This window comes from Apus apus, chromosome 14 (genome assembly GCF_020740795.1).
Source record: "Apus apus isolate bApuApu2 chromosome 14, bApuApu2.pri.cur, whole genome shotgun sequence".
Lineage (NCBI taxonomy): Eukaryota > Metazoa > Chordata > Aves > Apodiformes > Apodidae > Apus > Apus apus.
Window position 1 is genome coordinate 7,653,767 of NC_067295.1, and position 12,913 is coordinate 7,666,679.

The 12,913-nt window shown below is 43.2% G+C and overlaps 1 protein-coding gene across 1 annotated transcript; it reads right to left on the bottom strand.

The window, feature by feature from the left end:
• Positions 1-151: 151 nt before the first annotated feature.
• DAGLB (diacylglycerol lipase beta) lies at positions 152-12,112 on the bottom strand. The gene is made up of 15 exons (XM_051632137.1): positions 11,930-12,112; positions 11,074-11,225; positions 9,556-9,730; positions 8,682-8,943; positions 7,462-7,587; positions 6,332-6,459; positions 5,266-5,392; positions 4,822-4,905; positions 4,357-4,434; positions 3,889-3,969; positions 3,666-3,793; positions 3,140-3,208; positions 2,972-3,044; positions 1,742-1,995; positions 152-1,192 (listed from the first exon to the last, which is right to left on the bottom strand). The coding sequence occupies exons 1-15, from the start codon at positions 12,022-12,024 to the stop codon at positions 994-996; spliced, it is 2,031 nt and encodes a 676-aa protein (XP_051488097.1). The 5' UTR covers positions 12,025-12,112; the 3' UTR covers positions 152-993.
• Between the last annotated feature and the right edge of the window lie 801 nt (positions 12,113-12,913).

The window sequence follows — 12,913 nt, forward strand, 5'->3', positions numbered from 1 at the left end:
AGCCTGAAAGCTGCACCACTGCCTCCTGCTCGAAGAGGGAGCACCAGCCAGTCCTGCACTGTTGGTGCTGACTTACCTTGCTGCCTGCATCTGGCTCTGAGCCAGCAACACTGCCCTCACACCAGCACATCTGAACATAGTAAGACAGAAGTCCTTCTTGAGTGCATTTTATTTTGTCTCCATAGTCAGTATCACAGCAAGAACATCCACACTGGTCTCAATCATGTATTACTTTTATGAATTTGTATAATTCATATATTTTTTTTTAACTTTAGAAATGCTGCAGAGCCCTGAAAGAAGTTAAAATAGCTGCACGCTAGAAACAAGGAATCAACGACTTAACTATTCTATTTTTTTTTTTTTGGTAGTCAGAGCTCATGACTGAGATGATATCAAAACATGAACAGTAATTTATTTTTTTTCTTCCTTTCTCATCAAGTATAGTATTAGTTTTTAAAAAAATAATAAAAGTAGTCACGTGGATCAACAAACAGACCAGGCAGGTAAATTAAAAGACTATTGCACGTGTAGCCAAGCAGCCTTGAACCACAACACACTCCCCCACGCCACCCCAGCCCCCAGGCTGTGGGGACAGCCCTGCTCACTCACTGCGTGGGGTAGCTCCTGCAGCACCCCGGGCTGGGCACAGGGACACGGCCTGAAGGGACACGGCAGCAGAAGGGGCTAGTGCGTTCCCGAAGGTCTCACAGGTCTGGCTCCACCTGCAGGCCCAGCTCCCCCCAGGCAGCAGGGCTTGGCGCTGGGTGAGCAGGAACTCACTGGGGTCTGTAACAGCTCAACCTTCAGCACCAGTGCAGGACCTGTGCTTCAACCAGCACCACGTCACTCGAGGTCGCTGCCGAGGCAAGGGCTTATAGCCCTTCTTTATGTTATGCCATGTGAGAAAAGTACGGAAATCCACTTAGGTCTGCACGTGAAATGTGTCTGAATACTTGAACCCTACAAAGAGAAACCCCCCACCTCTCCTGTGAGCTATGGCTGTACCTCATGGGTGTCACACTCTCGTGTTTGACATGAAATGCATGATTGATGCTCCTGAGATAAACTGTTCAGAGCCTTCAGCACAACATCTGGCATGTGGTCTGTCACCATCTTGGGACTTATTAAAATGCTGCTGAAGACTGTTTCATTTGACCATCTTGCTGTATATTTAATATCTGAAGAGCACAACCTAAAAACAAAAATACAACACACCACAGGGATTAATCACCCTGGTATCAGCAGGACACTGGGCACTAGGTGTAATGCTAAAAAAACATCAACAAAATAAAAAGCCAACCCCCTAATCACTGCTCCAACAAAACCACAATCTTCACCCTTACAGGAGTTTCAGCTTTTCTGTTGTCTTTGTCTCACTTCCCTGCATCCACAAAAAAGCAGCAGAGGACAGGAAACTAGGGGCTGCACAAACACACTGCTTACTGGGGCAACTGGGCCTCTCCAGCCTGGCCAGGTTGGTATTATGGGCAATATTTTGCCTTTCTCATCACCAATATCCATATGACTACCAGTAATTAGGTATTTTATCACTTAACCACTACTGGGACATAAGGCTGCCAAGATCTGCCATCTCAGGGAGGAACGGCAGCAGGTCCCTGCTGACCAGCCTTACAGTGTAAATGCAATGTATGGGCAGAGTAAACCAGGTACTTCTAAGGTGAGAAGCTGCTTTAAGTAGATTTCAGGAAAGCAAGACAATGATATTCATTTTTCTGCTTACCGCTTAGAGCTGGATTCTTCTACAATGTGGATAATTCTTCCAGGAAGATACAGACGTGGATACTGAGGTGGTGAATTTAGGTGTGATTCATCATCAAGGGCATTGTAGGAAGGAGACCGATGAACCATTAAACTCTCCTCAGCCAGGAGGGGCTGGGTGAGGGCATCTTGGTTTCTACCATCCAGCTCTGTTGGGAAGTTATCTGGATCTCCCCCAAATACCTCATACCAACAACCACGTAGCAAAATCTGGTACTGAATTCAGAAAACAAAAGCAGGTGAAGTTGGGCATCTCTTCAAGGAACTTAGTCTAGTTGTGTAGTTTCAGGTGATGTGAAACTACAATTAGAAGACTAAAAATTACTGAATGCTCCCAGCTTTTTGTTTGATACAATCTCCTAACCCACTTTTCCCCCCAGAATCCTACTTCACCATTATCTAACCCAAGCCACCAGTAACACTGAAGAAAGCATTTCCATCTTTGCCACTTGAATTATTCTGTGTGGATTCTGCTCTGCAGATTTGTTTTTTCTTAAATCTCTAACTTCTACCTGTCTGTTTCCTTAACCTGTATTTACAACATCACCCAGGCCCTCTCCACGACTCCTGATCCTGGGACTACATGGAAATCCTGTGAGTACAGCAGGTTTAACTTTAGATGTTCAGAAATGGCAGTTTTCAATCTTTAAGCCACTTGTCTGTACCTCCAGTATCATCTTGCCTGACATCACACTGCTCCAGCACTTTCAAACTGTTTCTCACTAACAATAAAGAGGCAAGCAATTAACACCATAACAGAGAAGTATTTGCTTTCCAAATGAACTCTAAAGGTAAAATTTAAATAAAACCACTGATTTGTTTACTTACTGATACTAAATGGTTAGTAGAGTAAGTAATCTTACTGACTTTTCATCATTTTAGCATTTTGCATCTTGTTTTCTTTAATTTTTCAATAGTCCCTTCATCAGCAAAACTAGCAAAAGGATCATTTCAGGCCTTGGATGCTGCACATGGATATATGTTCTATGTCTTATTGAATCTTAATTTCCAACAAGGCAGCTTTACAGGATGAGAGACTAACACAAATGTCACTGGATTAAAAACAAACACTTTTGTTCCAAAATGCAATTGTAACTCTCATCATTAAGATCAAAACATACACCCCAGCAAAGCTGGGGCTTAGCCAAGCTAACAATCCCATTGAGTTTCAACCAGGACTGCATTTAGTTACCTTGGGTCTGTTGCAATTTGCCACAATTCTCACTATTCTCCTCTTTAAATCCTCCATGTTGGGCATACTTAACCTGTTTAAACACACACAGAGCAAAGTGAAGTAAAGCCTCCTAGTCTGCAATCTGTGCTGCTCCAAAAGAACAAGTCAACAATACATGCATCTCACCTTGCAACAAGGTCCTTTCCCACAATGACTGAAACAATGAAGTGCTTAGTGTAATCTGCAAGGGACTTGCTTAAAAAAACCAACAAGATGAGGCACAATTAGTTCTATGATGATCATTAAATCCAATAAAAATATAAACATGTAGCAACAGCAGCAGCATTTGCAGTCAGTTCTTCAGAAGGCTTTCAGACCTACTTGCTAGAGAGTAATTTCAATGATGATGATCATGGAATATGTAGATGTCAAAGCAGAGCAAGCCAGACTAGTCAGGTGAACATTTTATTTCTGAAACATTTGTTTTAAGTTCTAATTGTACCATCTGACAGAATTCACTAGATATACTTCATTCTGTGATATCTTCCCAAGAACTCAACTGTAACTTGAGATGCAGCAAATCTAATTCCAGTGGAAAATGTATAAACAAACTCTTAACATAGTCAAGCTCAGGGTTACCAGCTAATGTACTTGTCAAGGACCTTGAAAATTTTTACATCTTAGACACAGGACCAAATAACAGCAGTCTTACCTTAAAAGTCCTCCTGGAGGAGAAAAAGCATAGCATTTCAGTGCTGGGAAAGAGTTCCTGAGCATGATTGCCAGTATAGCAGCTGTTCCAGCACCCAAACTATGACCAGCTATCACAAGTTTATATTCCTACAGACACAAGAGAAGAGTGACACACAGATGAGCACAGAAAAAAACTTTGTGTAATTTTTCTGGCAAATAAAATTATTTGGAAGGTAACTTACTGGAGCAATTGTGAAAGCCTTGTTTAAAATCCCATCATTTATTAGCTTTCGATGGATATAATTGGCAGCTTGAGTTATTCCCTACAAGACAGCATTTAAGATTAGAAGGGTGTATCTGATCTGAAGTGTGACACACATGTACGTTACATACAACACCATCACAGAACAACTTCCTTTTTGCAAAGCTGGTCTTCTCTTTAACATGCTCCCAACAGAGATCTAGTTGTAACCCAGTGGTCTTGTATCTAATGTTTAAATGGATTTTGGAGTATTTAATGAGGACACCAAGTCTGACAAGAAGATTGCAAATTCTACCTTGCAGTTCCCATACTTGATGCAAGAACCAAGTCACTGAAATAATTTGTGCAATCCAGCTCACAAGGAGAAAACTTTTCTGCTTATTGTTTATGGGTGTTTATAGTTATTGCACTGCTGAGATGACCTACAAACAGCACAGACTGCACACACCTTATGCACAAAGCCATTCTCCAAGACATCCTCCAGTGTCAAGTCTTCACAGTCTGCTGAAAGATCAGTCAGGATGTCCTGCAAACAAGACAGTTTTGTCAGGCTGCTCTGCAGGGCTCCAGGGCTCGTGGGTCAACATTATCACAGGGACACCAATAGGGTGACTTCCAGATGTGTAAGCAACGCAACACAACCCACCATAAACCACTACCCAAGTAAATATAAGGAGCAATCACAATTCTGATTTCAGCAACTATTTCCAAATGGCCAACACAGACATTATGAACATACCTCCACTTGCAGTGGAAAGGAATTACAGAAGGGCTTACAACTTATACCTGGAAGACTCCTACTTGTGAGTGAGTTATTTTTACATGTGCCAGTACAACACAATTTATTCTAGATATTAGGAGTTCTCCTCTCCCATTTCTATAAAGCTAATTATTTGTATCAGATGGATGGTACCTCAAAAGACAAGGTTCCTCTCACTGCAACCACAATAGCTTCTTTTCTGTGATCCAAAGCAACAAAAAATGGAATCTCATAGATCTGGAGGGGAAAAATGTAATCAGTAAAGACACCAACTTTTTCTAAGAGTAAGCATTTGTTCTCACCTTCTGAAAGCTCTCTTACTGAGCTCTCTATTTTATTCCGGAATGAAGCCGAATTATTTTCTTACCAAGTTCTTTTAAGTCCCTTTTATGGCAATACTGAGAGAGATTTATGTCAAGTTTTGTGGCTGTTTCTTTAGATTAAAAAAAATCAGCACAGACTGTTTTGGGGTCTGTTCTCATTTGGCTTTGCATCCTGCACCTCATAAATGCTGAAGGGCGAATCAGAACTTCACCCCTTGCTTTCAATGAATTAATCACTAAGTTTTTTTGTTGAATGCCTGCCCAGATTGTTTACCTTGTTATGAAAACTGATATGAATGAAGTCTCTGTACTGCAGTCCTGTTATTTTTAGGATGGATCCAAAGTGCAAGTTGTGACGCTCACTGCCAGTTACATCAGAATCTGTCAGTCTGTTTCCACAACTAAGAAACAGAGGAGAAAAACTTTCATGTTCCAGTGTTTTAGGTTTCCCTTCAAGGAATCAAACTCAGTTACATTTGAAGCAGGACTTCTGCTAAGAATTAGTACAGGAAGCCTGATACAAGGTGTTACCTCTGCCCACAAGCCTGGCTTGGCTTGACCAGCATTGTCACACATTTCTGAGTCCCAGGACTGGCAAATCCTCACTGCCACAGAACTACCAGCACAGCAAGCAATGCAGTGAGGAAAGAATCCTGAGGACTACAGCCCAATGACAGAAAATACAAACAAGCAAAATAAATTCTGTACAGCAGGCTTATCTCTATTTTTATCCACTGTGTTATGTGGTAATTTTTTTCAAAGCCACTCATGTTTCAGTAGTTATATTCCATGTTACTAATAAAGTAAATATAGGTAACAGTCAAGAAATGTCAGTGGTCACTTAAACATACAGCAATCCTACACAGCATTTATGCATACTGCAATACTGACTGTAAAAATACATTTGAGTAAAGGGGGCAAAGGAAATAAAATGGAGGCTAGAAGGACAAGTAATTTTTGCTATTTCCCTTAAGACAGGGAAAATTGTTGATACACTTTATTTCTATATACACATATGTGCCCCAAAGGCAACTGTAAAAAGCCTAATTTTAAAACGTTTGGTTGAATTGCAATTCTTTGTCATTTTGCTAAATACTATTTCTCTCTATAACAAACTTTGCTTAAGAAAAAACAGTAAATCTGTTTCTGGGGGTGGAAAGATGCTGTATTTTCATTTACATTGAATTTGTAAGTGATAACTCTAACAGTCAAACTCATGTACCCCTAAGACTGATATAATCTACTGCATCAAAAATACTGCTATTGAAACAATTTTATTTCTGCTAACATTATTTAAATAAAAAGAAGCTATATGCTTTTAAGCTCTTGATCAAACCTACCAGTCACCACTGAGCTTACAGAGTGCAGTAAATGGGTTGGTGTATATGTAGTAGGGCCAGCCATAAGCAGCTGCAGCAAAGAGCATATAGTGAGCAGAGTTCTCCAGTTCAATATCCAAATCACCTGCCTGAAAGGACACAGGGAAAGAAAAGGAAAGAAAGATAGGAAGAAAGGTGTGTTAGGCAGCCCCAGAATAAAACCTGAACACAGACTAGTGAAAGTCAAGGCATTATAAAATATGCACTATCCAAAAGGAAAACCTCAAGGTCTAAGAGGAACTGAAAATAGCCACTCATATTCTAGGAAAAAAGTCTGTGTTTATTTACGTGGCTACACAACCCAAGAATCTTGAAATGCTCTCAATAAATTAGTTTATTCCAATATCCACACACTGATAAGCTCAATACTGACAATAACATTCCTTCCAAATATGTCACTTAAGGATGTCAAAGGAATGGCTAAAGAGCCTGTAGCAGATCTCTTTGGTAAAGACTTTAAAACCATGACCCCATCACACTGGCTGGATTCAAAAGGAAGCTGACGGAAATGGACTGGTTGAAGTACAATTACATACTTCTACAAAACGCAGACCAAAATACGGTAAAATAATTTACAAAATTTTACTATAGGTGGCTAGCAAAAAATTTCTAAACTGTAACCCATCATCTGTAAGCATTTAGAAGATGCTACTTTTGTTTCTTCCTTTGGATATTTGCAGCAAACATAATTTAAACAGACCAAAATACTAAAATACTAGCTTTTCAGTCCTAAGCAAATAGTGCTAAATATTAAATATCCTCTGTTCCCTTTCTCTCCCAGCTCTTCAACAATGATCAAATGTCCTAAATGGTTCCTTTTCATATATTAATTCTACTTATGCAAAAGCAGACAACTATTTTGACTGCAAACTCATCAAGATGTGTTTACTGCATTTATTAATAATTTAGATTGTTGTGCATTTTTATAGTAGTGTTTAATCTTGTTAAAAACCAACCAACCAAACACAAAACCACAACAAAAACCAAATCAAACCAAAACCCCCTTGCACAAAGAACTGCATTTCAATTTGATCTAGCACCAACCATCTCCTATTGTAATTGCACCAGAGGCTGCAACAACCCAACCTCACCACAAGAGATGATGGAGAATGACACAGGACTTCTTCAGGGTCTTTTGGGCAACTTTCCATTTTATCTTGCTCTTGATGGAGCAGAGTCAAACCAGCTGCTATGTCACTTGGCACCAGATCAGTGTCCTGTACAAAGAAACAAAGCAGTGCTTAGAACTATCCAGACCTCAACATGACAAAACTATCTCATATGAAAATGCACACAGAATCCTATTTTTTCAATTTATATAAATACACTTCACTTAGAGACAAGGAGCATTGGAGAAACAGGTCACAGCAGCACCTAACCTTCCACCTCTTCTGTACCTATTGAATGTTTTCTTCAGTAAGGCTGATAACAATTCTGCAAATTAATTTCATCACAAAACACCCAACAGAGGACTGGCTCAGCCACATGGCAAACAATGATCCAGACATTACTGATCACTGTTCTACACTGCTGTGTGAAAAGCTCTATGTGAAAAGAGAACAACTAAGGATTTTACACAGAAGAAGGCTGCAGGGTGTGGGGCACTCATCTCTCCACACCCTCTACCCTGTAAACCACTGAGTAGGCTGCAGCTACAAATCATGTCCAAGTGCCCCTTAATAAGTAAGACCTAATAGTCTTGAAATGATTAACAGAATTTAAAGTCAACACTGAACTACAACTTCCCAAGCAGTAGGTGACATAAATTTGAGCTAAATAAACACTATGCAGAGTCAGATTTGGCAGACACTTTCTGTTTCCAAAAAGCAACTTTCTGCACATGCACACTCTAGTCTGGTCTGTGCTCAGAGGGGCTGGGAATGGGAAGGCTGCCTTAGTGTCCTGTGGGGCTCAGGTTTTTAACAGGTAGGAAGAGGCCTGATTCTCTGCTATAGGTGTGACTCTTTACACATCATCAGTTGGGAAAATGGCTCGATATTCACATTTTGAAGAAAGGAACTCATCCTTGTTGTCCTAAATAAATATTCACCTAAGAAAGAATACTGTTCTCTCACAGCTCTTCACACTTGTGAAGGGAGAGAAATCTTTGCTAAAGGGAGGGAAAAATCAATGTTGCATACCTTGTATGAAAATCACCTTTAATTTTGAAATAGGTATATTCAAAACCTGATTTCTAGGCACAGAGTAGCAGGGACCTCTGGCTGAACAAAGGTACCTGTGTGCTGCAATGGCTGCAAACTCAGAGTTAGTCAAAACAGAGTCAAAAAGAAGAAAAAGCTTTCCTTCTTACTGAGAAGTAGTTGCGGAAAAGCTCTGCGATGCTTGTAAAAGCCACCCGGTGGTCATCGTCTTGCACAATGCAGCAACACAGTAACCTGATTCTTTTTTCCCAGACTCTGGTGGCAGTGTTCTTCACCTTATACAGCAACTGCCCTGACTGGCTGCTTTCCAGGTTCCAGTTTACACTGTCAGTGAGGTAAAACGTTTTTTTCCCCCCAAGTGGATCAAAGGCAATTACGACTCCAATGATGGTAAAGATGATGATAACCCAGCTGCAAAACAGAAGGAAGTGGGATAAGATGACCATGAAACCTGATACTTGTGACAAGAAAACACAGCTTAGAGATCTTGACAGACAAGAAGCAAAGTCAGGTACGAAATACTGCACGAACACCATCTGTTACCGTCTAAAGGGTGCACGGCTTGTTATTGGGCTTTCAAGCCACTAGGCACAAGAACAAGGCTGTCAGCTCATTTCACACCATCAAAATCAGCCCTGTGCTTTGGAAATAGCAACCCAAAGAGGTAAAGGTTCAATTTTTCACTACCAGTTAAGTGATCTAGTTCCTATCCTTCTCACGTTTACCCAGTTTTCTACATTCCCACCTATCCCTCTTACTCTTTCTGATCTTCATCTCCTTTATTACACTCTAGCACATGCTCTCCCAAGGTAAGAAGCTCAAACTTGTTTAAGAAAGGATCCCAACCCATTCGAGCTGCCTAGATTTTAAAATTAAAATTTTCACAATGAAAATCCTCCTGTGAGAAACCACAATAACTAGTCTCTGAAATAGCCTTCAATAAACACGTATAAAAAGCATGTCAGGAGTATTTCCCATTTCAAGTACACTGCCAAGCTTAGGCCTGGGAGCAGTCACCTTTACCTTGCAATAACTGTCCCAATGATGCCATTTACCACAGTCTTCTCGCAGCGCACACTGCTGTCAGACACCCATACAGCTCCTGCAACAGCCCAGATGAATTCAGGGACATAGAGAAGTAGGCGTATACAAAGCAGCTTGGGAAGTGATTTTCTTGGGCCAGGATTAGAAATTGTTCCTGAAATTACAGGAGAATTAAAAACAAGAACTGTTTATGAATGCATGTTAAGCATACAAAATCCCACTTGGATATATGGACTTTCTGAGCTTTACAGAAAGCATGGAACTTAACTGAAGCTATGAAGCATTTTCATACTAATGGAAAGCGTCACTGAAGCTGAGAAATAAGAAACAGCAGCAGGTTTAGAGCTATGATTTTTAGAATCCATTACTACTCAAAATCCCTCTCTAGTCAGAGACAGTTCTGCAGCCAACTTGAGGCAGTGGTGCTGTGCCCAGCATAAGCCAAAGTGGGGTACTGGAGCACTGGCTCACCTCCTGGTGCCCTATGGCTTTCCATGCCTGCTTTTATTATTATTCTGCTTAGTTTTTAGTTGGCTGAGTATTTCATTTTAGATGCTACTTTGCTGGGCTACAATGAAATTTTGCTTACTGAGTCACTAAATAATAGATTTGTTGACATTTTTACTCAGGAGAACAAGAGTAGGGACCATAACCAGAAAAAATACTTCTTAGACTATCTTTTGTATTGTTAGGTTACTAATAACCTCTTCTTTTTAGTACTCTTAGGCACTTAAAAGTGAGTAATTTTTGCCCAGCTCAGTTCCTTAAACCAGTTTACTGATCACCAAGTAAACAGGCTGGTGGGCTGTGCATGCTCACGTGTAGGCAGGATAATTTGTAAAGGCTTAAAACACTGCAGAAAAAAAACAACTCTGGAAACTATTTTCCAGCTGTAAAGCTGTGGTTCACACCAATGACAAAGCTATTTAAAAAGCCCTTGATCCAGTGGTTGCTTATTCCCATTCCCAGGCTGTAGGCTGTACTGCAGCAGCATAGCTGCCTACACAGACACAATCAGATCGAACTTCGGCTCCTGAAAACAACCTCTTCCCTTTCCCAGCACCACAAAGCAGTCAGGTTCACCACTGGCATCATGAATGCCCACATCACAACAGTGCGACGGGTGGTGCAAGAACCACTGCTCCCAAACCCACGCATTATAACTACAGCCCAAGACATCTCACCACTTATCTTCTTGGAAATTCAGCCTCAGAATTCATCAATTTCTTAGTTATAATGGTCTTGTAGCTCTACTTCTATATAAACTAAGGCTCTTTTCTCCATGCTATTTACAGTTACATGTCTCATTACATCTCTCATCTCCTCAACTTTGATATAAATAGCATAACTTGGCTAATAGTCTCCCTTTCCCTCCTCTGGATACTGTAGGAAAACCAATGGTTAGATGCAAGGCCAGGATAATCATCCACATCTCTGCTCTCTCATCATTTCTCTTCATGCACTCATATAATTTGAATATTATTATTGGCCATTTACCTTGCATACTGATGTATACAAGAGCAGACAATGCACATATTATAGCAGCCAGGAGAAGGAGGAGGCCGAGCAAGTAGCTGTGCAGTGATCCTCCCCCAGGACAGTTAAACTGCCCCTTATGGATTGTGTAAAGAACAAGAATTCCAATCCACCTACAGGGAAGTAAGATAATAAAAGTTATAGCTGGAAGGGAAAGTGCACACTGCAAAGTGATCACCTTTTAAGTCGCTTCCGTCTTACTGAAAGCACCAAAGATTAACAGGACGGGAGCTGTTACATAAGGAGTTTGTCAGGACGAAACGACTGCAGCAGCAGCCCGCGGCAGTTACAGCCAGGTCGCTGCAGGCCGAGCAGCAAACTGCCCTGAGGGGCGGCTCGTTGCCACAGATCCCCAGGAACCGGGCTGAACAAAGGAATCGTCTTATTAATGACTGCAGTAACGAAACCACATCAGCACTAACCAGCGATTCCATACAACGAGCCGTTACGGTTCCGAGCGTGAGGAAGAGAGCGCAGTAATGACACGAGGGGCGACGATTATGTAAGTGCAGGGGCTCCAGCTGCGGGACCGCCGCGCTCCTCCCAGAGCAGCGCCTCAGGTGAAGGGGCAGCCCCGCAGCCCGAGCCAGCCCCGCAGCCCAGAGCCAGCCCCGCAGCCCGAGCCAGCCCCGCAGCCCAGAGCCAGCCCCGCAGCCCGAGCCAGCCCCGCAGCCCCAGAGCCAGCCCCGCAGCCCCAGAGCCAGCCCCGCAGCCCGAGCCAGCCCGAGGCCGAAGGGCCGCGGCCCCGCCGCGAGGCGCTGACAGCCCCGCCGCCCCGTCCCCGCCGCGCGGAGGAGGCGGCCCGCGCGCCGCTTACCACACCAGCCTGACGAACAGCTCGAAGGCCCCCGGGAGGACGAAGTCGTCGCTGCCGATGGCCCAGCGCCTGCCTAACAACACCAGCCCCGGCATCCCGCCGGCCCCAGCGCCGCCCGCCGCTGCCGCCCCGCAGGCCCCGCCCGGGCAGGCCCCGCATCACGGGACCGCCACGTCCGGCCGCGCCGCACCGAGCCCGGCCCGCCCGCCCAGCGCGCATGCGCCTTGGCGCCGCGACGCATGCGCGAGGCCGGTCTCGAGCGGCACCCGCGGGCCCCCGAAAAGCAGCGAAATGCTGAACATCTGCCCCAAAAGCCAGGTCAGCACCTGGAGTGCGCCGGGCTGCAGCTGCTGGCTGTTGGCACGCCGGCCCTCTTCCCCCCCTCCCAGCCCCTGCTCCTCTGTTAGGGGACAGGAGCCAAGAGGGACACTGCAACTGAACTGGGACAACTCCGTGAGATGGAGGCCAACAACCTACCCAGGTCCTGAGCCCTCATACTGACCAGCACACATCTCACACGGCTACAGCCAGAATCAGAATCTTGTATTTCATTACAAGGAAAGACCTTAATTTTGAGCAACAGGATCCGCAGGGCAGATGTGAGGCATCAGAGAGCACAGCATCTTAGCGTGCACACTCTGCAAACAAAAGACTGTTCATATTTGGGGACAAGGCTGAGAACCATCACCAACTATGGGGATAACGATGGTACTCTTAAGTTACAGGAGATAAACGACTTCTTGAATATAAAGCAGAAACACGTAAAAGCAACAAACCCTAGCCTGCACTAGACTGGAGACTGTGCTCTTGCCGAACAAGCAGAACTAAGTCACCACTGCCTCGTGCAGTGATAGTGCCCCTCACAGCCTTAAAAAGTTCACATTTCAACAGGGGAAACAACAACATTAAGCAGCTTGTCCTTATCACAACTTTTCACCCAGTTTCAGGCTAACAGAAAACCAAAATTCAGGAATAATAGAAACA

Excerpts from the sequence above, each read along its gene's own strand:
- DAGLB (XM_051632137.1), bottom strand. The coding sequence starts at position 12,024 with ATGCCGGGGCTGGTGTTGTTAGGCAGGCGCTGGGCCATCGGCAGCGAC. Across the intron at positions 9,731-11,073 it reads TGTATACATCAGTATGCAAG|GAACAATTTCTAATCCTGGC; the intron begins GTAAATGGCCAA and ends CTGTAATTTCAG. Across the intron at positions 6,460-7,461 it reads ATTCTCCATCATCTCTTGTG|GCAGGTGATTTGGATATTGA; the intron begins GTGAGGTTGGGT and ends GTGTCCTTTCAG.